The sequence below is a fragment of the Erithacus rubecula genome (assembly GCF_903797595.1).
Source record: "Erithacus rubecula genome assembly, chromosome: 12".
NCBI lineage: Eukaryota > Metazoa > Chordata > Aves > Passeriformes > Muscicapidae > Erithacus > Erithacus rubecula.
In genome coordinates, this window is record NC_136664.1 from 6423199 (window position 1) to 6446810 (window position 23612).

Genomic DNA, 23612 nt, shown 5'->3' on the forward strand with positions numbered 1-23612 from the left:
TGAGAAGGGGTGTATGCAAAACACAGTGATAGATTCAGCTTTCTCTAACCTGGTGAGTGCTGCTGGCTGTGCTCTGCAGCCCTGAAGAGACTTGAGCAGGCTGTGGCCAGTCAACAGCCAGGCAGCCCATCAGCTTTGCAGCACGGGGAAGATTTTGGTTGACTTTACTTTTGTTTGGTTGCTGTTTCCCACCCCACAGCCTCTTGTAAAAACAGTTTCTGCTGCTTTCGACACAATGCCCAGCATAATTGGCAAGTCTGAATCACAGCGTGCTGTGTTTGCAGCCTGGGGAGGACTCTGGTTCAGACGGTGCTTTGCAGGACATTCGTTTCTGCCAGCATTGGGAATATTCGTGTCCCGAAGCAATTCCCATGCTGAAAAGCTCAGCAAACCTCCACCCTTCCGAGAGGGAGACAATATCCTTGTTTTGTAACACTGGCACGAACAGGGTGGGAGCATTTTGTTTCAGAGTCCTTGAGCTGGTGGCCTGAAAACCCAAATGACCCCTTCAAATTCAGAGGTGCTGGAAGAGGCAATTGTATATCCTTGAGAGTCTGTTTGCTTCTTAGAGTGCCTAAATTGCTGAGAGCAGAGCAGGGAATGTCTAACCCCACACATCTGGTGGCTGTTGACCCACACCAGCCCTGGAAAGGGTCATGCTGGAAGCCAGGAGCTCTCTCTTGAAGCCAGGAGCTCTCTCTTGCAGCTGGGCTGCTGAGCTTTCTTTGCTGGCAGAGACAGGCTCAAAGCAGCTGCTGTCCAGGGATCAAGGTGTGAGAGCTGTCTGCTCTTGCCACCAGACCTTTTTGCAAGACCATCTCCTTCATCTTTAAAGGAGGTGGTGGAAAAACTGAAGGGTCTTGGATGTGCTGTGGTGGAAGGATGGGTTCATGGGCAATGAAAACCAGCCCAGACTGTGCTGGAACTCACTGTCCATCACACCCAAGCTTTCATGCTCCTCTCCCACGCTGCCTTCCGCCCTCATGCTGGCCCAGATGATGAAGTTAATCAGCTGCTGGTTTGCTGTTGCACCTGACATGCCACACCAGGTCTTCAACCAAGCTCACTCTGTGCCTTCTTCCCTCCTGCTGCATCATCCTTGTGCAGAGATGGAGAATGGGGATGCTGCCAGGACTGGGACTGCCCGTGATGAGTTTGAGTTTTCTCCCTTTAAATCCTGCAACAGGATGAAGTAATTTCTCCTAGTGACTGGTGAGATGGCACAATTTAATGAGAGCATACCTTCTACCTGCTTCCCCTCTGGGCAGCCAGCAAGAAGCCTCATGGACAGACCTGCTTTGATAACCGTGGAAGAATGTATAGTGTGATAAGTTCAGCAGGCTCTATGATGGGGGCACTGGGGAACTGGTTCATCCTCCAGTGCTGCTCAGCCCTGACCATGTTTGTGTTTGGTGTTTGGTAGCAGAGGGCTGGGAAGTGTCACTGACCCAGCAGGATGGACCATAACTCTGTGACCACCTGGTTCTGCTCCAGGGGAGCATCACACCTAAACCAGCCCTGCAGCATCAGCTAAACTGTTAATGAGCTGCCTGCCCTGCACTGGCCCTGCGGATTAATTTGGGTCTTTTCTTCTCCACAGGTATCCCATGAGTTTGCCATTAACTTCAATCCCAGGAATCCATTCTGTTCAGGTATGCATCTGGCAGGCCTTTAGGACTCCTTAGATGCCTTCAGTGCCTTCTGTCCTTCGTCCTTCATCCCTGGATGTGTTCAGGGCCAGGTTGGATGGGGCCCTGAGCAGCCTGATCTAGTGGATGGCATCACCACTGATGTGGTGTCAGTGTGGTTGGTGCTAGATGATCTCTAAGGTCCCTTCCAACATGAATCATTCCATGATTCTATGATCATGGGGATTTTTCAAGGCATGTTCAGAGGCAGACATGGACAGTGAAGCAGAGCACAGCTAAAGGCACACTCAGAGGGAAGCACAGAAAATTTGGGGGTGTGTAGGAAGGGCCAGGGTAAGATGCAGCTGGATTCAGACTGTGTAAAATCCACCCTCGCTCTGCTGTCTGGTGTGTCCTACCAGCCGTCTGCTCTCCCAGCAAGGCTGCAAGAAACACAAGGCCTGTTTAGCAGATGGGGAATTCAGCCTTAATGCTCCATTTAGCAGCTGATAGCTGCTCACAGTGATGGCTGAAGGACTGCTCAAACCCTAAGTGGTAAGGGCTACCATGGACCCTCTATCATTTTTTGGTGATGTTCAGAGACCAGGAGTTGCTTTTCTGTTTGTTCCTCATCCTTGGCTGATTCTGAGATTTTTTTCACAATCCCAAGGAATGCCTTCATTGACTGTGGGCACTACAAGGGCTTTCCTACCACAGAAGGTATAAGGACCCACTGCAAAGTGACTGAAGAGCAAACAATGGATATTCAGAGATTTGGGGTGGAAGAAACTTGTAGATCTGGATGTGTTGGGAATAGATCTGACTTCATGCCAGCATGAGCTAATGATTCTTAATTGGGCTTGCTGTGGTCCTGAGTTGTGACAGTCTGTAATGCCTGGTTTCTCTGCTTTCCCTGAAGGTGTGGAGGGCATTGTCCAAGCATACTCTGCCTGCCTGCCCCACATCCGCTTCTATGGACCCACCAACTTCTCCCCCATCATCAACCACGTGGCTCGTTTTGCAGCTCAAGCCACCCAGCAGGAAACTGCATCGGTAAGTCCATAAGATCCCATGATGTGATGGCAATCCTGATGGCTTTGGGCAGGGCATCACAAAACCTGAGCTGGCTTTCCTGTGGGTCCAGCCTTGCCAGTGGTGAGCAAAGTGTCCTCTTAGGGGTGTGAAGAGCACCTGAAGTCTGTAAGATACAGCTCCCTTGGGTCCCTGTGGCAGCAGGTGGAGGATGGCAGGTCTGGCCCCTGGCTTTTGCTGGCCAGAACAGCTCAGCTTGGACATCAGCAGTTGCACAGCAGATGTTGGGGTAAAAACCTCCCTGATTCCTGCCTGGAACAAAGCAGGATCACACCAAAAACCTCTTTCCCACGAGGAGCTTTTCCAGCCTTGCTGGGAGTGCTGTTGCTCTTCCCAGCTCCAGGCATAAGGAAATACTGAATTTGGTTTAATTCAGCACAGATCCAGGTCGCTCCTCAGTTTTTCGTTTTCTGTGTCGCTGTCAGTGGGGGAGGGAGTGCCCACGGGCTCAGCACCGAGCAGAGGCGCTAATCGTATGCAAATTGCACCCCTTTGCTGGCACTAATAGTTTAATCAAGGGAGATTTTAAATAATGGGCACTAATAGTGCCGTCAGAGGCAAGCCTGGCTTGGCTCGGTGTTTTTTTGGCAGCACAAAGCGTTATTGATGAGGGATCTCACTCCCCCGGGGTCTTCTCCTCTTCCCTCCCATCTTCAGCTCCTGCATCAAAGCCACTCCTGGTGCTGATGGCTTCAGTGGCTGCCTGGACCTGCCCTTCTCTTCCTCCCCTCTCCCTTGCTCCCAGCATTTCAAACAAGACCAAAAAACCTCGTGGTTTTTCCATAGCAACATGGATCACACACAGAGCCCTCAGCTCTTAAGGGATGGGAGACTAGAGCATCCTAGGGCTGGGGGAGGGACAGAGGGATATTACACCATTTGACTCTTGGGGAAAGGATTAATAAGCTTTGGGGAATTAAAACTCACCTTTCCAGCAGGGTCCCTGCATCCAAACCTCCCCTTTTCTCATCTCATGCTGTTCAGTGCTGCCTAATCCCTCCCAGTCCTGCTCACCCGCCTAAGCCTAATTGCTGATATCATTAACAAATGGATCAGGAATCATCCCAGGAGCCCATGGGGATGCAGAGATCAGCCATTTTAACAGGGAAAACAGGAGAAAGGAGGCAGGTGCTGCTGCGTTGGTGTGTAATAGACCCCCCCAGCCTGGTCCCTGTGCATCAGCAGCTCTGATTGTGGCTTGGCAGAGGTGCCACTCTGGCTGGGAACTGCAGCTGGAGCCCGGAGGTGCCACCAGCACTCCTGTCCTGCTGTCATTTATTGACACCACCAAAACTGTCACTGCTCCTTGGGGAATCTCCCACTGATGCTCTCCAGCACTGCCCCCTGGTCCCTTGCTTGCAGTGATGTTCATCACCCCTGCACAGCCCCTGGGCTTTGAGGCTGATCTCCAGCATCAGCTCTTACTTCTTTTGACCTCTGAAATATGTTGTGATAAACATTTGACAAGCTCTGCCTCCCCACCCCTTTTCCTGCATACTTTCCAGCATTTTTCTCAGATCTTGTTAGGGATTTCACAGAAAAAAGGGAACAAAGGGAAATAACCCTTTCCATGTTTCCAGTAGAGTGGTCTGATAGGGAAAGGGAGAATCAGCTTAAAGTCATTATCAGCTACTCCCCTCAAGGTTTTATACTCTTCCTCCCGTCCTGGTTCCCAGATGGGGTGAGGTCTAAGTCCTGCTTCCAGTTTTGACCAGTGCAGGTCCTCTCCTGCAGTTTAGTTTAGTCCTTCAAACTCAGATGTTGCAATTCTGCTCTGCAGACTTACATTTCACCAGGATTTACTCTCAAAAGTAAACATTTAGATAAAAATCCTGTGCAGGCAGGATTAATGCATCAAAAGGGGCTGGAGTGGGGAAGGGTCTGACTTGGGAAAATCTCCTCACCCATGTCCTCAGGTTGTGTTTAAGCTCTACACAGCCTTGTTAGTACTTGGAGTTTAGCACTGCAGATCAGTAGTGGATGAAGCTTAGAGAAGGTTTCAGGGGACGTGGACTGGAGGAAGACCAGAAAAACAGGCTTGGGGCAGCATTCCTTCCTTTGCTCTTCCAGGATGCTGCACTAGCGGTTTTCAGAGGAAATGGAAAGAATGAGGAGAACAAAGGGCTTTAATGCTCTTAAGTGCTTGTTTTCGTCATTTCTCCAGCATGAGCAGGCTCTGTAATGTGCCAAAATTGAGTCATTACTTTCCCTGGAGACAGAGGAGATGGGATTTTGGGGGGTCCACATGCTCCAGGTTTGAGCTGCGTCCAGCAGGGCCATCTGTCCATCTGTTTGTCCATCCTTCCCCAGCTCTGCAGGAGTGGCCCTGGTGCCCTCCTTTTCCCAAGGGAAAGGGAGCAGTTTCTAATGCTGCTGCTCTGTCATCCCCCAGCTGGGGATATCCTCTGCATGCCCCCTCAGTGTGTCCCATACCCATGGCTTTGCACAGGAGATGGACAGGCCCTGAGCAGAGGGTGGCCCCACAGCCTGGCAGTGCAGTACAGGAGATGCTCCCCATCAGAGCAGGGAGATGTTGATGGGGAGCAGCCCAAAACACACCCCATTGTGCAGGCAGAGGGAGATTTCATTTCCCAGTTGGGCTCATGTCCCTACCATGAAATCCTCTTGGCCCTGACAGGGATCCTGTACAGTTTAGAAGGTGAGTTTTTTTGTTTTAGGTACAGTAAATCAGCAATCAGAAAAATATTTTGGAGTGAAAGCTGGTTTGTTGTTTGATTAAGATCTTTCAAAAACCAGGGGGAATAGGAGCACCTGAATTTCTGGATTCTGCTAAAGGGCGTGATGCCAGCTGTGCTGGGAAATGGTGGAAATTTGGGAACCTCACCCCCAAATCCCCAGACCTGCCAGCCCTCATGTGAGCACCTTGGCCACTCACAGCTCCCAGAGTGAGCCCTGGCTGCAGTGTGGGGGTGTCTGGGATCCATCCCACTGGCTCTGACCCTGTGCCCTGCCCTGCACAGCAATACTTCATCCTCCTCATCATCACGGACGGGGTGATCAGCGACATGGACGAGACGAGGCACGCCGTGGTGCAGGCGTCCAAGCTGCCCATGTCCATCATCATCGTGGGCGTGGGCAACGCTGACTTTGCTGCCATGGAGTTCCTGGACGGGGACAGCCGGGTGCTGCACTCCTACACGGGCGAGGAGGCCGTGCGCGACATCGTCCAGTTCGTGCCCTTCCGCAACTTCCGCAACGTGAGTCAGGGCGGGGAGCTGAGCACAGGGCAGTGGCACACCTGCAATCACCCTGAAGTGCAACAACCATGGTAGAGGCAGGCAGAGGCAGGGGGTACCTGCCTGTCTTACCCTGTCTTATCAGGGATGCTCTGGTATGCATCACATAAATCAGCACTGCAGGCAGGGGCAGGGAGCGGTAACTGTGCTCTGCAGGGCTCCACCTGAGCATGCCATGTTTCCCTGTCATTGTCAGACAGGTGGGAGCAAAAACCAGTGTCTCAGAGCAGGATCTGGGCTCCTGATTCCTCACATCCTTCACCACAGTCCTGTGCTGGTTTTGGTGAGTCCCTCTCAGGCCTCATCCAGCTCCCTGCTGTGCCACACCCCGAGGGCTCCATGCTGAACTGTCCCCATGCCCCCTGATCCCCTGTGGGAAGGGGCAGTGGTGGCACTGGCCCTGCACATCCCCTCTGTGAGATGAGTCCATTGCAGTCATCCAGGAGACAACTCTGGGACAGAGGCTGTGGCTGGCAAAGGATTGATTGCCAAGGATAGAGCTTGTGCTTATCTTCCACTTTTTTGCAATTAATCAGTGTCTTTCTCTTTCCCCTCCTGATATTTACACCTGTTTTTTCTGACCTTCCCAGGATGTTTTATTCCTCTGTACCAGTGGAGTCTCTCCTGGAGGGAAGGGTAGTATAGAACATAATAAACCCAGGTGTATAAAATGCTGGCTATCAAGAGACTCTAGGGGGTATTAAATGAAATGCCAAGATCTGGAGCTGGGGACAGCCCAGCCATGTTTGCTCAGTCAGTCCCCTGTGGCTGTTCTAACACTGGTGTTGGTTCCCTTTGGCTCACAGGTCCCCAAGGAGACCCTGGCCAAAGCTGTGCTGGCAGAGCTGCCCCAGCAAGTTGTGCAGTACTTCAAGCACCAAAACTTGCCACCCATCAACTCGGAGCCTGCGTAGAGCCGTGCCAGGCTGCACCCTCTGCATGTCACCGAAGCCTGTTGGTCCTGCCAAAAGCACGTTCCACATGCTTTTAAAGAGAAGAATACCCTCCCTGAAACACTTTGTACTTCTTAATTTAATTGCTAAGTTCTTAAGACTCATCCCAGCAAAGTGTCTGGATTCATTTTGTACAGTCTTGGCCCAAGGTAACACTAAGCAGCCAGGCCATGCCTTGGTCCTGCTCCGTTGAGTCACTTTTCAGTATTGAATGTACTTTGTATAATTTCAGTGGTACAGGATACAATTTTTATGATCAAAACTTGCTTTTTCCAAGCAATGAAATGCTTAATATATTATTATCATTCAATGAACTGGTCGTTGTATAGTTCATGTATTTGTGTTGTACCTGTACACCTGTCAGGTTCTGTGTTCATTTTTATACTGTGTACATGTTATATTTGTTATACTCAGGTTAATAAAGAAACTTGGACATTTAAAACAAGAGTCTTCTAAATGGGAAGGTCTGGGATCAGATTATGTTGTCAGTAGTGCTGGGTGTTTGGAGTCACCCTGACAGGACCTGTCCTGGTCCCTCAGTTGCTCTGCTGGCTGTGCCCCACACTGTCAATGATAGCATCCCAGAGGGAGATTTAGTGAAGGTGGATATCCTGAGGGAGGCAGCATGCCCCTAATGCCTGCCTGAGCTGAGTCTGTGTGACTGGGAAAACCCAGTGATCCCACAAAAAACCATCAAAGGGAGTTTCATGGTTCACTGCTGCTTCAACTCTAGAATTTTCCAAGTCTGAGTAACAAAAGCTCCCTGCTGCCTGGGAGAAGATGGGCTGGATAATGAAATCCTGCTCTCCAGCAGCTCCTTTGAGCTGCTCATCAGCAATGTGCTAATTACTGCTTTATGCTGTTCCTAACTAGATTAAGGTCCTTTGAAGCTGAGTGTGCTGTTGAATATCCGGCAGGGATCACCAGCCCTACTCCCAACTCAAGCAGACTGGACTCCAGTCTCCTCCCCCTTCATGGAAGCTTTTGAGCTGGGAGGTTGCTGTCCCTATATAAAGCCTTTCTGCACAGGTGTGTGCTACTGGTTGTGCTGTCTGCCAGCAGCCTTGTGGCTGTCACTGCTGCCACCGAGTCACCAGCACACAGATGGCCCCGGGCAGTCCCACAGTGAGTCTGCTCCAAGCACAGCTCTGGGTGAGACCCCATCCCTTGGGAGAGGTGGGACTGCTCCGAGAAACATTTGCCTTGCAAAACCTCCTGGAAGGGAAAATAAACAACCAACATCACCCTATTCCAAAGGGAGAAGCAGCCTTTGAAGGGTGGCTTGTTTAAAAATAATGCTGTATCCAGCTCAGCTTCCAGATCGAAGTCTGTGGCTTTAGAAAAACTTTTTTTAAAATTTAATTTCCATAAGAGAACCTCGCACGCAGCTGCAGGAGCTTGTAAGCTCTTCTGCTAGTAGAGTGTTTGTGGGGGTTTGTTGGGTTTTTTTTAACACCTCGCTGAAGCTTTAACAACTAGCACAGACAACAAGTGGTTTATTGAGCTGTCCCTGGGGAGGGGATGAAGCACACACTATGCTTCATGTTTTTTTCCTAAAAATAACAAAAAAATATCTCTAAATCCACCAGTGAATGAGAGTTGCTGGAGCCAGCCAAAGCCTGCTCTTAGTCTCCAGCTTTGGCAGCCTGGGGCAAGGTTACTGCCACAGCTGCCCTTTTCAGGTCTGATTTATCCTCCATCCCATGCACTCTGCACTTCCCAGCACATCTCCCAGCACTGGAGTATTTTAATGTCAGATGGCTTCTGATCTACCAAGGTAAATGGGACCAAGGGATGGACTGAGGAGCTGGGACAGCTCTGCAGTTTGTTTACAGGGGCCAGGCCTTGAGAACAGCAGAGCTGACTCAGACTCAAAGGCATTTCCCCAAGTGTCTTATTCCATTCTTCCAGGAACAGGAGAAAGGCACATCTGCTTTTCCTGGATTGTTTCCTCCTGGCCTTGCATGGCCCCATATACACACCATAATATACACACCATCTCACCTGCAGCCCACCACTGCATTTGCCACAATTGACTGGAAACTCCTACTATAAATTTCTGTCAAAATCAGGCATTTTGACTGCAGCTGTGCAAGATACCACTCAGGAAAATGGTCCCAGCATGTTGATAGCTGGGCCAGGCTGCTCTGACTCTACAGTCAGATGACTGATCTAGTTTAATGCCAGGGAAGAACACCAGCAGTTCTCATACCAACTCCTTGAGGCTTGAGGCTCTTGCCCAAGCAACTTTAATAAAAAAAAAAAAGCTTTTTTTTTTTGTGTACCACTTCAATTTCATTCCACAGCTCAGTAAGATGAAAGTCATCAAAAGCAAAGCATTAGGGAGGCTGCTACTTATCTTCCACCTTAAAGTGCCATAATTACAGTAGCTAGAGAAGAGGCAGAAGCAACTCTGGAGCAAACACAGGAGGTTCCAGGCAGCCCAGAACAGGGGAGAAATTGCAGTGTGTTTGTAAGGATCTAACTTAAAACAGAGCTGTGCAAACACAAAAAGTATTTGGCTAAGGATAGCTTCATTGTGAGCACAGCTCTCCCCATTTCCTTAGGAAAATTCAACACTCAAGCTAAGGCATGAATCCACTACAGGCCTTGTTTTCTCTTTTAGCCCAGCTGCTCTCTCCCAAGTCCCTCAGTGTAACCTCCAGGTAACTGCCTTTTGGCACACACTGACCAGCTGCTGTCTCACAAGGGCAGTACATACAGCAGGACTACACAAAGACACTTCTACCTCTGAGCAGCCCAGCTGAGTTGTTCCAACCCTCCAAACTCCCATCAGCACACTGAGATTATAAGGATGGATCCTCAGCCCTACTTCTGGAATTCTCCAGTCCCTGTACAAAAGAGTATGGCTGAACAGGGGAGTCCCACCTACTCTAGATTCATGCCCTTCAGGACACTGCTGCTGAAAAGCTTCATGATTTGTCAAGCCCCAGTGCTGGAGCAACAGTCTGTGAGCAGAAAAGCCAAAGTTTTCCATCAGCACCTCTGCTTTTGTGGGAAACTGACCTACACCTCTTGTGGATGGTGGTTTGAGGGAAGGGCTGGTTGGATACAGCAGAAATTGATTAATGGAATGAGAACAATTATGAATGGCACAGGCAGAGATAAAAAAATGCATTCAGAACGTCTTTAATCATGTAACACTAAAACTTCTTTACAGTGTCATGGCAATCTACACTTCACCATCTGCTCAAATTTGGTTCTGCCCCCATTTTTCAAATACAGAATAAAAATGACATTTTAAAACAGAACACATGGCTGCTTCTACAAGACTTCACTGCTTCAAGTGATTATTTTTTGCCTATAAGTCTTGTATAAACTTCTTAAATCAACATAATTCTTTCCATAAGAATTGTAAAAGATAAAGCTCTCTCCTCCATACCCTCAGACCTTTGTGACATGGTTAGGAGTGCCTTCTGCTTTAGGATGGCAGCTTTTCTTCCAGCTCAGTATGCACCCCAGAAATGGAAAGTTGGGGGGGGGTGGGGGGGGTGGGAATAATGAGTTACTTTAGGAGTATCTGAGTGTATTAAAGTTGAGAAGTTAGCTAGAAAGATTATATTTGGGGCAGAAGGATGCAACAAGCATCCATCAGGGCTTTGGAAGATATTCTGCACTACATTACTCACGGAGGGATTTTGTTATGGACCATCAAAGAAACTGTTGCCACGAAAGACAGAGGAGACAATCTTGCCAGTGGAATTGATGGTGCCCTCGCTGTCGGAGCTGGACTCCGAGTCGCTGCTCCCCGAGTAGGCGCCCAGGCCGGGCAGGATCCCAATGCACACGGCTGCTGAGGGACAGTGCACTGTGGAGCCTCCCACTGAGCTGCTCCCCAAGGGAACACAGGAGGGTTTTTCTGGAAGAGAGAAACCTCTGTCAAAAACTAGAGTGCAGCAAAGGGTTTTCAGTCAGCCCAGGAACTGCCACGTGTCACTCACCTGCTTTTCCCACATAAGCAATGGTTGATTTCAGGGTTTAATTAAAGCATAAGGCAGCTTTATGCTGTAATAAAGCTATTCTGACAGGGAGGACTTGCTACCTCAGGGGATTTTTTCTTCTCAGCACTAGTTTAAGCCCAGCTCTATACTAGCATTACAGATTTTTTATTCTAAAGTTGTCAGTTTGATGCTTGTCAAATACCAAACCCATTAAATAAGAATAAATGTCTCTGCTTTGAGTAATTGAGTATTTTTTTGCAATGTAACAGCATAGTTGAGAAAAAGTTTTATTCCATCATTCTGCTAGTACACATCACCCATCTTCCATGGCTAATTAATTATTTCTGCTGTTCTGAAAGTTTACTGAACAGAAGGAGATTCAGGAAGTGCCTTGGGTTGTCGTTACACAACTGCAGCTCACCCGATTTGTGTCAGAGTATCTTGACAGCAAGTCAATTGCAGCCCTGACAGCTAAAGCTGGAACACAACTTAATTTTTCTTCTAGTTCCCCACAATTTTCTGAAACAAATTGATTTCAGGATGGACTGAATCACTTCAGAGCATAAAGCTGAAGTGGAGGTATACAAATACCATGCAATGCTGCTGTGAAGAGGAAGGGAATGATCTGTTTCTTCATGTCTCCTGCTCACAGAACAAGCATTAGGTTTGAAATGCACCTAAGGACAATTCCATTAGTTATCAGGTTAAACTCTTTCAGATTAATAAACTTCTTGAAGGAAGAGTCTCTATTTGGGGAGATCTAAGAGCTCCTCAGCAAAACATCTGTCACGACTGGTTTGGGCAGGGGACATCCTGATAACCTGCAGAGGTTCCCTGCAGCTCTGTTTTCCATGAAGGCTGTCAGCACCCACACTTACCATTTCTACTGCTTTAAAAGAGAATGTGCCAGCCAAAGTCCATGCTGTCTTGTCCAGTGAAGGAACAGAAAAGCAAAGCCTCTACAAGATTTAACCCCAACAGTGACAGACACACAGCTTCCCACATGCAGAAGCTGGAACATACCTTGATTCTTCTCGTCATGGTCAGTGTCTAGTTTCAACCTCTTCACACTGTTACCACTATCTGAACTGTGGAAAAAATGAGAAAGTGTCTTGTTCTTCATAAACAATTAATTACTGTGAAATCATTGTTATATCTTTGCCTCAAATGCTACAGCAAATGTCAGCAGGGTACCCTGATGACCATCACCACTTCCAACTGCCATTAGCTGAGGCTCCTTGAGGAACATGCAGGATCCAAGGAAGCTTCAACACCTACACTACAAGTTGTTAACCTGGGAAAGGAACACAACTCTTAGAGCTCAGGTGAAACCCCTTGCAAAGCAACCTAGAGCTGCCTATTCAGCAGGATGTGCTCCACAGGAGACAGGGAATGACTACCTGAGCTTCAGATACCCACATGACCACAGCCTTGCACATGTGGATGATTACCATGCTTGCTGGTGCCAATAATCCATGGGTTTTCCCTTGCAGGGCTTCCTTCCCCTCCTTCAAGCATCTGGAAATCCTAAAACATCTGGAAATCTTGCACCCAGTAAGCCTAGACAGTCTTACAGCAATTCACAGAGCTGCAGTGTGCAGAAAGGTCCTTTCTGGGTCCAAAGTGGCATTGGGAGAAAGGAGCACGACTTGAACTTCTGGCTCCTCAGAGCTCCTATAGCTCTCCCCTGTCACTGCTCAGATTTCCCCCCACTCCTGCATGTTCCCAGTTCTAAGGCATCCACATAAATAAATGCTTCCCAGATTCAGCAGTGATGAACTGATGAAGCATGAACATTATTATGCATTAACTCTTTTTGGTCCCTATCAGAACATGCAGTACACATGAAAGGTTATTCTGTGCAGAGAGCTTTTAATAGCAATACATCCTTTACAGGAAATTACAAAGCTCAGGGAGCAGATGTTGAGCTAACACCACACTTGCTTAGGGCCACTTTGCAATAAAAGATGGCAAAAATAGAAGACTGCAAAGCAAGTCTGCAATGGCACTGACATGTCAGTTAAGATGCTCTCTTTAAAAAGATGCCATCTGCAGACTTTAGAAGTACCATTAAGCACATGCCAGCTCCTTTTCTACATCCTACTGGGCTAAGTACTATTAGTTACAAGACAAAAACAACATTACTGGCTGCTTGTTATCAGCTCAGGGTTTTTCTTTTCTGCCTTCCCAAAACCCAAACTGTTACCCAACCCCACAGACATTACGTGGTGGAAATGCTTACTTCAGTTTTCAGACATGCAATTAACTGCTGTGCTGGGAACTAAACATCACCCTACAAGATAAGCTTCTAAAATAATCTCACATTCTCTGAGATAATTCGATGTCAGTAATCATCTTAAGTATTACATTATTTATTTGTGGGGGGAAAAAAGTCTGGTGCCACATGCCTGGTTTCTCCATAACCTGTAGCACACCAGCAGCTGTGTTTGCAGGCCAAGATCAAAGCAGCAAACACATCACAAACGCAGCTGGCACCTCCCTGGGATGGAAAGGGTGCTGATGGATCAGTGCAAATCACTGGGAAGTTTCTCTGATATCCTCAGGACCAAACTGGTGCACAAAGCTCCTCTCTTGTAACCTTGCCTCTCCCATGCTGTCCCCAGCAGCAATTAAAACAATCCATTTTAAACACAGGTAAAATTGGCTTATAAATTAGGCAACCTGAATGAAATCACATGCATGAGGTGACACTGGTATCTACAAACAGAGATGTAAAATAGATTCCCTCGAACCCCAAGCAGGATTGCCCAAGCCTGGCACTCTAAAATGAAGATCCTACCCACTTGCTTTACACACACTTATCTATTTGATTTGCTTCATGTTTTTCCCCACAGTTTGTGAGAGCCTATAGCAACAAGACTGGTCTTTTCTTATACCTTCCCCCTTTTTTCTTTAGGGCTAAGGTTTACACCTCACTCTCTGGAGGCAGTTTTGGCCTGCCTCCCTTTACACTGCTAACTGGGTTCCGTTCCTCATGAATTTATAGAGGTGTGAAACTAACCTTCTGTGTTTCACAGCTCCTGCCAACAGCTTTGCCTGAGAAAATTTGTTCTTGTTTTCCACTGACTTCATGGGCAATTTCTTCTCAGTTTCCTTCTTTGGGTCCATACTGACTCCCACTTTAGCGAGAGTGCTGTGAATTAAGGGTTAAGGATCAACTGGGAAGGAAGGGGGAGAACAGACATTTCCTCCCTGATATATTTAGGCAGCTCTGCTGACAGCAGCGACCGAAGTTCATTCACATATTCTATCAAAATAAACTTATTTGTAATGAAATGGAGCTGGTAGCCTCAGCCAAAAGAGAAGAAACTTGGCTCTCTGTCAGTGGAGCTCCCTCAGGTATCAGGACCAGCTCTGCCTGTGAAGATGTCCAGGCAGCAGCCTGGGAGCTGCTGTTCTGAAGCCAGAAAGGTGTAACACAAAACACCCAGCACCCATGAACATATCCACCATCCTGCCTTTTCCTAAAGGCCTTAGAAAAGCAAAAAGGTGAGGCTGGACTAAAACAGACAAACCAAACAGGAAATGCAGTACTTCCCCTTCTATAGGGATCAACACATTTGTAATTCAAATTTGCTGCTCCACTCTAGTCCTTAGCAGAAAAGCTAAGTTGCAATATATGCACTCCTCAAACCCTTTTTGCTGAGCCCAGCAGATTTCAGCCTTGCAAGATAGAACAGCTCCATTTTTTGGGTTTGGTCTTCAGCACTCTACCTTTTCAGCTCATCTCTCTGTAAGGACTACAAGGCTTCTACTGCTGGTCTAAGCACCAATCCCATGAGAAAGGAGACACTGACTATGTGGAACTGTGGTCCAAGATTCACCCAAAAAAGACTGCAACTACTCAGAAAAGCTAAGTAGATTGAAACAGTGTTAGCAAGGTGGAATTGCAGCTGAAAACTATAACAAAGTGGAGACACTTAAGCAGGTTTCTCAGATGGGATAAGAAGGAGCTGGGTGTGTTTGTCAGGGCACACTCTGCACACACTGAACATGTCTCCCTGTGTGATGAAGAGAAATCTGTCAAAGACTCTGTTTGTAGATGAGGTGCCAGGAGAGTCACACAAAATTCAGCAAAAATTTTGCCTGCACAGGCAAAGGCAAATTAACCTAGTTTAAAAGCAACTTTGTAAACTCAAATCTAGTGTTCTAACAGCTTTTCTTCTGACTACAATCCCACAAGTTGGAGTTTTACAGATGCCCCAGTCACTGCAGACATATACTGGATAGTGAATTTCACGTTGATGGACCATATATCTGAATCTTTTTTCCCCCCACTGAACCCAAAAACCAAAAACTTAGACTTTACTTTGAAGTGACACTCAGTCACCAATCACTTTATCGACAGGAATGTGCAGATGCCATTTATTATTTGATTTTCCTAAGGATACAGCAGTAACACAGACTTACTTCAAACAAAAGTCTTCTCAGCCCAAATCACTGTTCAATTTTATCTATTTGTGAGATGGCACAGGAGTGCCATCCTGTGGCTGTCTGAAGTCATCTGAAAGCTCCTTGTGCTGAACACAATTTGATGTTTCCACACAATTCTTCCACACACTGCAGTGTTCAAGTACCACATTTAGGTCCTTTACCTTGTTATACTCTAACCCTGCCTGAAGAATTCAAATACTTTTCTTCTAAAAGATACCAAATCACAGGCTTTTAGCTTCCATCCAGGATGGCATTCTCCTAAACCTCCTCAACTAGAAAGGCAAAGCACATTTTTAGTAGGTATTTTATACATCCTGCTGTCATTAGCAAATGTAATGCTATAACCAGCCAAGACGTGTTCCCTCTCAGGAAGACAACATTAGAAACAAACCTCTCAATCTTAAATATCAACTGCATTAAACAAGCTGTCCTTCAGTAAAGCCAGCTTCTTGGGAGGGGGACTGTTCCTACATTTAAATAGCAATGAAGACAAGATGCTCTAGTTCTCAAATACTTCTTGGAAATGGCTTAAAAAATATTTGTAAATCTTTATCCGAACAGGGGGGTCTGGATAGGGTAAGGAACAAACAAACCTAGCTGTTCATGCAGGATAAAGAAAAATTCCTATTCATCCATGCATATGAATTTCTTATGCTCAAGTGTACATTAAAATATTCTAAGGCATATTTATCCTGAAGATGTATAATTTCGTGATTGTTCAACCTGAAAAATCAAGGAAAAAAAAAATCTCTGTAGCTGAATATTGATGCAGTTTTTATCATGAAATTAATGCCTCTGGGTAGCTTCAATCAGATGCTATACCAGGAAAAACAGTAAATAATGAAATTCATTGTGTTGACATTCCTCTTACTAATTTGGAAGAGCACTTAAACAGCAGCTATAGATGCAGCACAGTGTTTTTTGTCACTGTAGTGACAAGCCATTAGTAACAACCTGCAGAAGCAAAAAAATATTTTTTCATTTCAGAATACCACCAAAAATTTCAAAAACAAGTAATTTTGCTCTGAGATTGCTTGAAATATTCTGGTTAAATAAAAACAATTAAAAGAAGGAAATTAAATGGGCAACACTTGATTTTCTCATGAGATGAGATGACAATAAAACATTCTCCCTTCCTCCACCCCATCAGCAATTATTTCTACAGTTTAATTTTTAAAGCAAGACTACAGAGCCACCAGTATTGCTAAGAGTGCAAAGACTGAGGTAAGATGGCTTGTACAACTTGATCAGGCTGTTCAGGGATCTGTGTGTTATGTGGCTAATTCAAGGCAACTTAAGATTCCCTCAGGGCTGGTATGGTTCACCCCAGATGTACGTGACATAACGAGAGCTGTCAGCTGCTCCCACAGCACAGTCACACTGCACAGCCTGCTTCAGCCAGCCCCGCCAGCAACCATCACCAAAACTAAATATATCCCATCAATATCCCAAGATTAGATACAGCAAATCAAGAAAATACTCCAAATCCATCAGCTAACTGCAGCCTATTTTTGAAGTTTAAAAAATGCGTCAGGATTGCTGTTTCATAAACGCATTTCTGAGCTAATTGAGATGCTCTTCATAGGACATGCTCCAAATTGTAAATCATTGACTAACACAAGACAACACCAATCTTTGTAGTGTCAGCACTATTCAATTTTATTTGCTCACTGGTCTTGGTCCCCTCCTTGTGTCTACAAGCTCTTTTATTTATACTGAAGCTCCCCTGAGAACTTGTGTTTTGTTCACCCATAATTCAAAAGCAACAGAGACAAGGAAACCATCAGATTCTGCATAGGTTCAGTAAACCTCAAAAGAGCAATTCTCAAATCATTCCAAACTCCCTGACTGGCATTAATTAGAGAGGAAAAGCATCCTATAATTTCTAGCCTATCTACAAGAAAAGTAGGCATTTAATTTGGCAATTAATTTGGCAACAAAGCTAAACTGTCCTGTTCTTAGTCCTGCCTGCAAGTGTGTATTACCCAAAGGACACGAGGCTCCATGGGCACTGACTTGCCAGAAGAAAGTCAGCACATCTGCACAGATGCATTTAATTTCTCATCCTGCAGGTATCAGCAAGGGAGAAAGTATCTAATACTCCAAAAAGTGTACCAGAGAAAGAAATCCACATCTTATTTCAACCAGGTATCAGGAAGTTAAAAAAAAAAAAAGTCATTTTCCATAAGAAGACAAAAGCAAAAGATTGGAAGTAATAGACTGGGCTTTCATTATGTTCTCTTTCTCTTTTTAGTGATGATATTTCATGACATCAATAACAGAAAAGAAACAAACCACAACCAAACCCCAAAACAATGAAGGGGGAGAAGGAAAGAAAAGTATAAAAGAAATGGGAGTTGAGGGGGGATTATCAAACATTGCAGTAGTCTACCAAAGCTACAATGAAACCATTAAACTTTGAAAATTTATCATTGTACACCTTCTGTAAGAAACAGTTTTATAAAAATAATGTCAACTGACAGAACAAACTACAGCCCACTCTTACCCTCCTCTAGGTAACCACCAGTGACTTTATTGTAAAGGATATTCTGTATTCATTTAGCTCTTTCAGCTCTTCTTCTCTTCGTTGCTTTTCTAGTAGCTCTTGCTGCCGAGAAACCTCATCAAGGAAATGTGTCTCATCTTCATCTAAGCCTCTTACCATATTTTCTGAATAAAGAAAGAAGAAATTTGTTGGTTTCAAACACCAAGTCTGTCTGTCTCCTCTGAATGTTCTTAAAACAACCAATAACTAAAAATACCACATTACTTCTTTCCTCAAAAGAGGAAGTACATTGTCGTAGAACAAATGATTCCAACCTAATTAGTTTTTAATACCTGTTCAAAAATTTTTAAAAAGTAGAAGCAAGACAACTCCTAATTTCCAAATAATAACAAATTATTCCTAAATATGTTACCCTACTTTAAGGAAAGTACATGTTAGTGCAGCAGGAAGTTTTTATTTCCTGCTCTGCAAATGTTTAGTGCCTCTTGAGCAAATTATTTAATTAGAATGACAATAAACAGTATGTTTTAGAGAGACCAAATCTTGCTGTTTGTTATCATCATTAGAGCTCTTAGCTCAAACATCACCTTTAGTCTTCATTAAAGCTTAATTCTATAGGAGGATTTTTAGGCTTTTACATGAAATCACCATATTTTTAATCTTCACCCACACAGGCAAGCCCTAATCACTTTAACGACAAACTAGGAAATCCATTTACACTGATAATTGGCAAGCTTGTGTCTGACAGAAAAGCTCTGGAAATCAATTATTATTTGAGGTTACTTTATAAAAGCCAATCCCTGCTCCTTCCAACTCATGCAGAGCTCATTCATAAATCCTTAAACAGTAACTTGTAGCACTCAGTGCTACTGCTGAGGGCCCCATCAGAAAGCATAAATAGTGAAACATGGGACATTTTTTGAAGCAAGTGACATGAAATAATTTCATTTCCTGCCTGCCTCATTTGTGAACTAAGAGGAGCAGCCACTGAGGTCCTTTGAGCTGAGGTTTTATTGAGGTTCCCTCCCAGGCACTCTGCAGTAGGCTTTGTTCTCCAGGTTAGTTGGCATCTGATATTCTGCTGTGGTTGCCTTAAAAGCAAAGTGGGTTTACTTCTCAGGGCAACTTTCCATTCCAGTACTTGGATTACCAAAGCAAAGGTGTTGCAGATCAAATATAACTGAGCAAGAAAAACTATTCATCTAGACAGTTATTAGAAGCCCTTCCCATTCAGGCTAACAGCAGTCAATTTTTGGGTGGCTCCTTGGGCAAGAATTGCTTAATTGTGTTACCAAAACTAAGTGGGATCAAAAGTTTACTGAAGTTTCCTGGAAACTCTCTAGGTGGAAAGAATCCTGTAGGTCCAGCTGGAGACTTTAATGCATGAATGCTGCTTGCTATCTGTATCTGTATCTGTATTTTCAAAGGGCTTTTCTATAAAACCAGAAATTCAAACATCAATAGAATTAGGTTCCCATTTCATTACAAGAGTCAAACATCCACTTTTGAAGAATCAAAACATGTAATTTTACTGCTTCGAAGCCATAGTCTTAACTCTCAAATCACTTTTAGTCCAGTAATTATGGCTTGGAAATGTAATAGCTGCTCTAACAGGACTTCTTTAATTGATTCAAGCATGTATTAAAGCATGAGTTCATAAGTCACAAAACCACAGCATATTTCTACTTTTTCATGATTGCTATCAAGTTGTTTTTTTTGTTTTGTTTGGGTTTTTTAATATGCAATATAAGCTCAGCATTCAACACTTTACAAGCATGCAGCTTGATAGCAGCAAACACTTTTTGAGTTTTGCATGTGTGCAGTGCTGCCTCAGTGTCCAGTGTTCCTTTAAAAATCCACGAATTCAATAATACTCTCCTAAAGCTTTTGTTTTCCTCTCAGAGAGAGACAGATAAGTCCTAGACTCAGAAGTTGTGCACAGCTGTTGCATATAACACATGCAGTTTGCTGCTGGTGCTTACTGAATTTAAATTGCTCCTCAAACTCCTGCTGCTTCTTTTCTCTCTGCTCCTGGAGCCTTTCATACAAGGACCGTGGGTCATACGCCTCCTCTGGGCATTCTGAAAGGAACAAATCAGGAAGGGAGACCATATGTCAGAAACACTAAATCACCAACACTTCTCAGTTCCTTCAAGTAAAAACCTTTTAGATGATAGAATATAAAAAGCCATTACTTTTTATTTCTATTTTGCACTAAAGTGAATAATTCTCAGCTCTTTTTCCTGTAATTACTGACATTTAGCCTGTACCTTTTGGGTCCTCAGGTTTCCGGACCTTTTCCCATTCCTCCTGCCTCCTCTTTCGCCGCTCCTCTAGCTCTGCTTCAGACACAAACCTCTTGTTAATCACGAGGTCAGCAGTTCCATCTGCCCCATCCATTGTGGAATAGTGTCCCCTAAAAACACAACAGGCAAAAAACATCAGGAGTCTGGTTATGCTTTTCAGTGAGTGAAACATAATTAAATATCCAAAAAACAGATCTGCTGCTCCACTTACAGTAACTTCAGTTCTCTAAAGAACAATGCACAGTAAGCACTGACTGAGACACAAAATCACTGCATAACTGCTAAGACTAATAAGCATCTTCTATTACTCTTTTTTTACTCTTTTTTTATAATTATGTCTTTCATGATAGTTGTCTGCCTCAGGCTGTTTTTCTGAAAGTCATGTTTTAATGGATTTACTTAGCTCACATAAATATTTTTAAAAAATTAAATATCCTCACTACACTCCCACCCTTTTCTGTTCCTCCATGTAAATTCTGAAGAGAGATAAAGTGATGGCAAAACATCAACTCCCAAGTTCTTTTTTCCCAACCTATAAAAATGTGAGAAAGTTGCCTGTTTTCAGTTGTTGAATGTATGTATTTAGAAGTGATTAACAATGAGATTTCAGAAACTAGCAACTGTTCTGGTTTTGGCTGGGACAGAGCTAAATTTCTTAGTAAGTGGTGCAGCTGTGTGGTTTGGGTTTGGTGTGACAATAACATTGGTAACACTCCTGCAGTTTTAGCATAAGTCAAGGACTCCTCAGTATCTCAGGTTCTGCCAGCAAGGAGCTACACAAGGAGCTGTGAGGGAGCGTGGCCAGGACAGTCCTGGCTGTCCTGAACTGGCCAAAGGGATATTCCAGAGAATCATGACCACAGAACACTGTGACTGGTATAAAAACTCAGGGACTTTGCTGGGAGGTCAACAGATGAGTGAGACAGGGAATTCCCTGTGGCTAAAAGAGAATTGGGGTTAGAAAATGAGCAGCAGCTCCCCTGGAGAGAGCACAGCCCCTTCCCATAGAGTGCAGCCACTCTGCTTCAAGATTTCAGCACCAGGTGCAGGGTGGAGATGCTCCAAGTAGTTGAGCTAACAAGGAAACTCAGTTTCTTGACACCTGTAAGTGCAGGATGAAACAAACTGCTTCTGTAAGTTCTCGGTGTCTCCTTTCAGAATTATTCTGTCAGCTCCATGCCACACAATGAAGTCCTAATGCCTGTTTTTGTTTCAAGCCTGTACATCAAAACTGTACACAGAAGTACTGCACAAACAAAATAACAAAACAAAAAACAAACAAAAAAAACCACCCTCCTCCACCCCCCCCAAAAAAAATTTAAAAACAACACACAGAGCCGCTCATTTAAAGACATGCAAATATAACTTTTTCCTACTTCATGATCTCCCTGCAGCAAGTTAAGGACTGCAGATGACTGCCCATAGTTCTGCCAAGTCCTATTCATTTGGGATCTCACCCTGTCTGCATTTCAGCACAGAACAGTTACTTTTGAAAGGAGGAAGGGATGCAGTAAGTCAAATAAGGGAAGAAACTTGTTTATCATCATTCCTTCATATCACAAGGAATCAGTCCTGCAAGAAGTCCTGAAATCCTTACTAAAACTGACACTTTTGTGGAGTATTGCCTGTAACAAAAATGAAAATTTTGAGGTCTCAGGAGAAATCCAGGTTAGAGCACTGGACAAATATTTGTTACAGCAGGATGCATTCTTAAGGTTAGCATTATTAGAAGAAGTTAAGACAAAAGAATTCTTTTAAGAGAAGGGGACAGGAAGGACAGATTCAGGGCTGTGGATTTTCTCTTTTTAAAACTTTTCTTTCTATCTTTTTTAACATCTAACAATGAAATTCACCCTAAGACAAGTCCACTTTCCAGAAAGCATGGAACATTTGCTCCTTGAGTGTAATTTCTGAAGGTGGTTCAAGCTGGAAACCTACAGAGAAGATGAAAATTGAATCTCACTGCTGCATACATATCCTGATCACAAGGCCAGCTTTCCTATCCAAGTACTGCATAAACAACATAATTTGTTCCTCCACTTGTGTCATCTCAACCTATATATTTAGGGGGAAACAAAAGGTTCCAATACAATGCTGACAGAAAGTAATAAAAGCAAACTGAGAGGGGTTCTGCAAGAACACAGTATTCTCTGGGGACTAAAGCAGTAAACCATCTGGGTCAGTCAGACAATATATTTTAGGATACAATAAGTGGATTAAGGTTTAAGTATGGCCTGAGATGCAGCATTTTCAACACCATCCACAAAACTGGTGTCTGATACTGACAATCCTTTCGTGGGGAAAAGAGATGTGGGGGGAAAAACCCCCATCAAGCAGCACCACATTAAAGTTCACTCGCACTTATAAAGTTTGCTAATCTTGCTGTATTCTGTCCTCTACCATCTGAAGCAAACAAACACAAGCCAGAACAGACAAAAAACATGCACTTGGCAACTACTCCCTATTTATCTATGCCTGCATCTGGTGACTGTATTCTAGGGCTATGCTGTCACTAAAAGTGACAAAAGTTTGTCACAGTCGTTGCAGGTTTTTATAATACCAGATGGTAACACCCCCAGGATCAAAAAACCTCCTAAACTTCATGACCCGTGACACCTCCTAGGCTGGAGCAGATGTAGAGCAGCGACGGTGTCTCGGGACCTCTCAGCACATTCAGTCCTCATTAATAACAAAGAGGACTTCACTACCCATTTCACCAACCCACCACTGAACCGAGTCGGGCAGCGCTGCCCGCACACATCAAATCGGGCTCTGCCGAGCCTGGAGCCGCCCGGGGACGGAGGGGATGAATCGCTCCCCACGGCCCGAACCCGCCCCCGGGCCGCGCTTCCTGCGGTGCGCCCGGAGCTCGGTGCGGGAACCCTCCCGGGAGTGCCGAGCCCGATCTCTCCGAGCCCTCACAGCCGCCTCCTCTCCCCCGCTTCGCTCCAGCCCCTCATCCCGGGAGCGGCCCCCGGCCCGCCGCCCGCACGGGGCCCAGGCCCGGCCCTCTTCACCCCCGCACCCCAAGGGCCCGGAGGCCGGGCCGCGGCCGCTATCCCCGCCCCCCGGCGCTTCCTCCGGCCCCACCGCCCCGGCCCGCCCCCGGCACGTACCGCGGCCCCTCACAGCGAGCGGCACCGTCGGGCCCGCAGCGTCGCCATTGACCCCGCTCCTCTCCGCCGGCCGCCCCGCCCCTTCCGCCCGCCGCAGCCAACCGAGCGAGCCCTTCCTCCGGTAGCCCCGCCCACGCGGCAGCCAATCCTCGCCGCTCTTACGGCGGGCAGAGAGGCGCGCGGAGCGGACGGAGATTGGCTGGAGGGAGAACGTCACGGCGGCCCCGCGCCGTGATTGGGCGAAGCTCCGGCGCCGGGGGCGGGGCCGAGGGCGGGGCGGGTCGCCCGGGAGACGGCGGGGGGCGCGGCCGCGGGCGGGGCGGGGCCTGGGGCGGGG

At 45.8% G+C, this 23612-nt stretch overlaps 2 protein-coding genes across 5 annotated transcripts in view; one reads left to right on the plus strand and one right to left on the minus strand.

Moving 5' to 3' along the window:
* CPNE2 (copine 2) overlaps nt 1-7368 on the plus strand; it is a 42465-nt gene extending 35097 nt beyond the window's left edge. For 3 of the 4 annotated variants that reach the window (XM_079316237.1, XM_079316235.1, XM_079316236.1), the window contains exons 13-16: nt 1601-1652; nt 2548-2681; nt 5702-5938; nt 6784-7368. In XM_079316237.1, coding sequence (XP_079172363.1) covers nt 1601-1652; nt 2548-2681; nt 5702-5938; nt 6784-6891 — 531 coding nt within the window. In that variant the 3' untranslated portion in view covers nt 6892-7368. The remainder of the gene's footprint in view (nt 1-1600; nt 1653-2547; nt 2682-5701; nt 5939-6783) is intronic. The other variant, XM_079316238.1, reaches the window with a different exon arrangement.
* A 2696-nt stretch (nt 7369-10064) lies between these two features.
* On the minus strand, nt 10065-23386 carry PSME3IP1 (proteasome activator subunit 3 interacting protein 1). Its single transcript, XM_079316393.1, has 7 exons — nt 23276-23386; nt 20124-20269; nt 19836-19934; nt 17895-18017; nt 13915-14047; nt 11916-11980; nt 10065-10810 (listed from the first exon to the last, which is right to left on the minus strand). Exons 2-7 carry the CDS (start codon nt 20251-20253, stop codon nt 10593-10595), a joined length of 768 nt encoding a protein of 255 aa, XP_079172519.1. The 5' UTR covers nt 20254-20269; nt 23276-23386; the 3' UTR covers nt 10065-10592.
* Nucleotides 23387-23612: the final 226 nt, after the last annotated feature.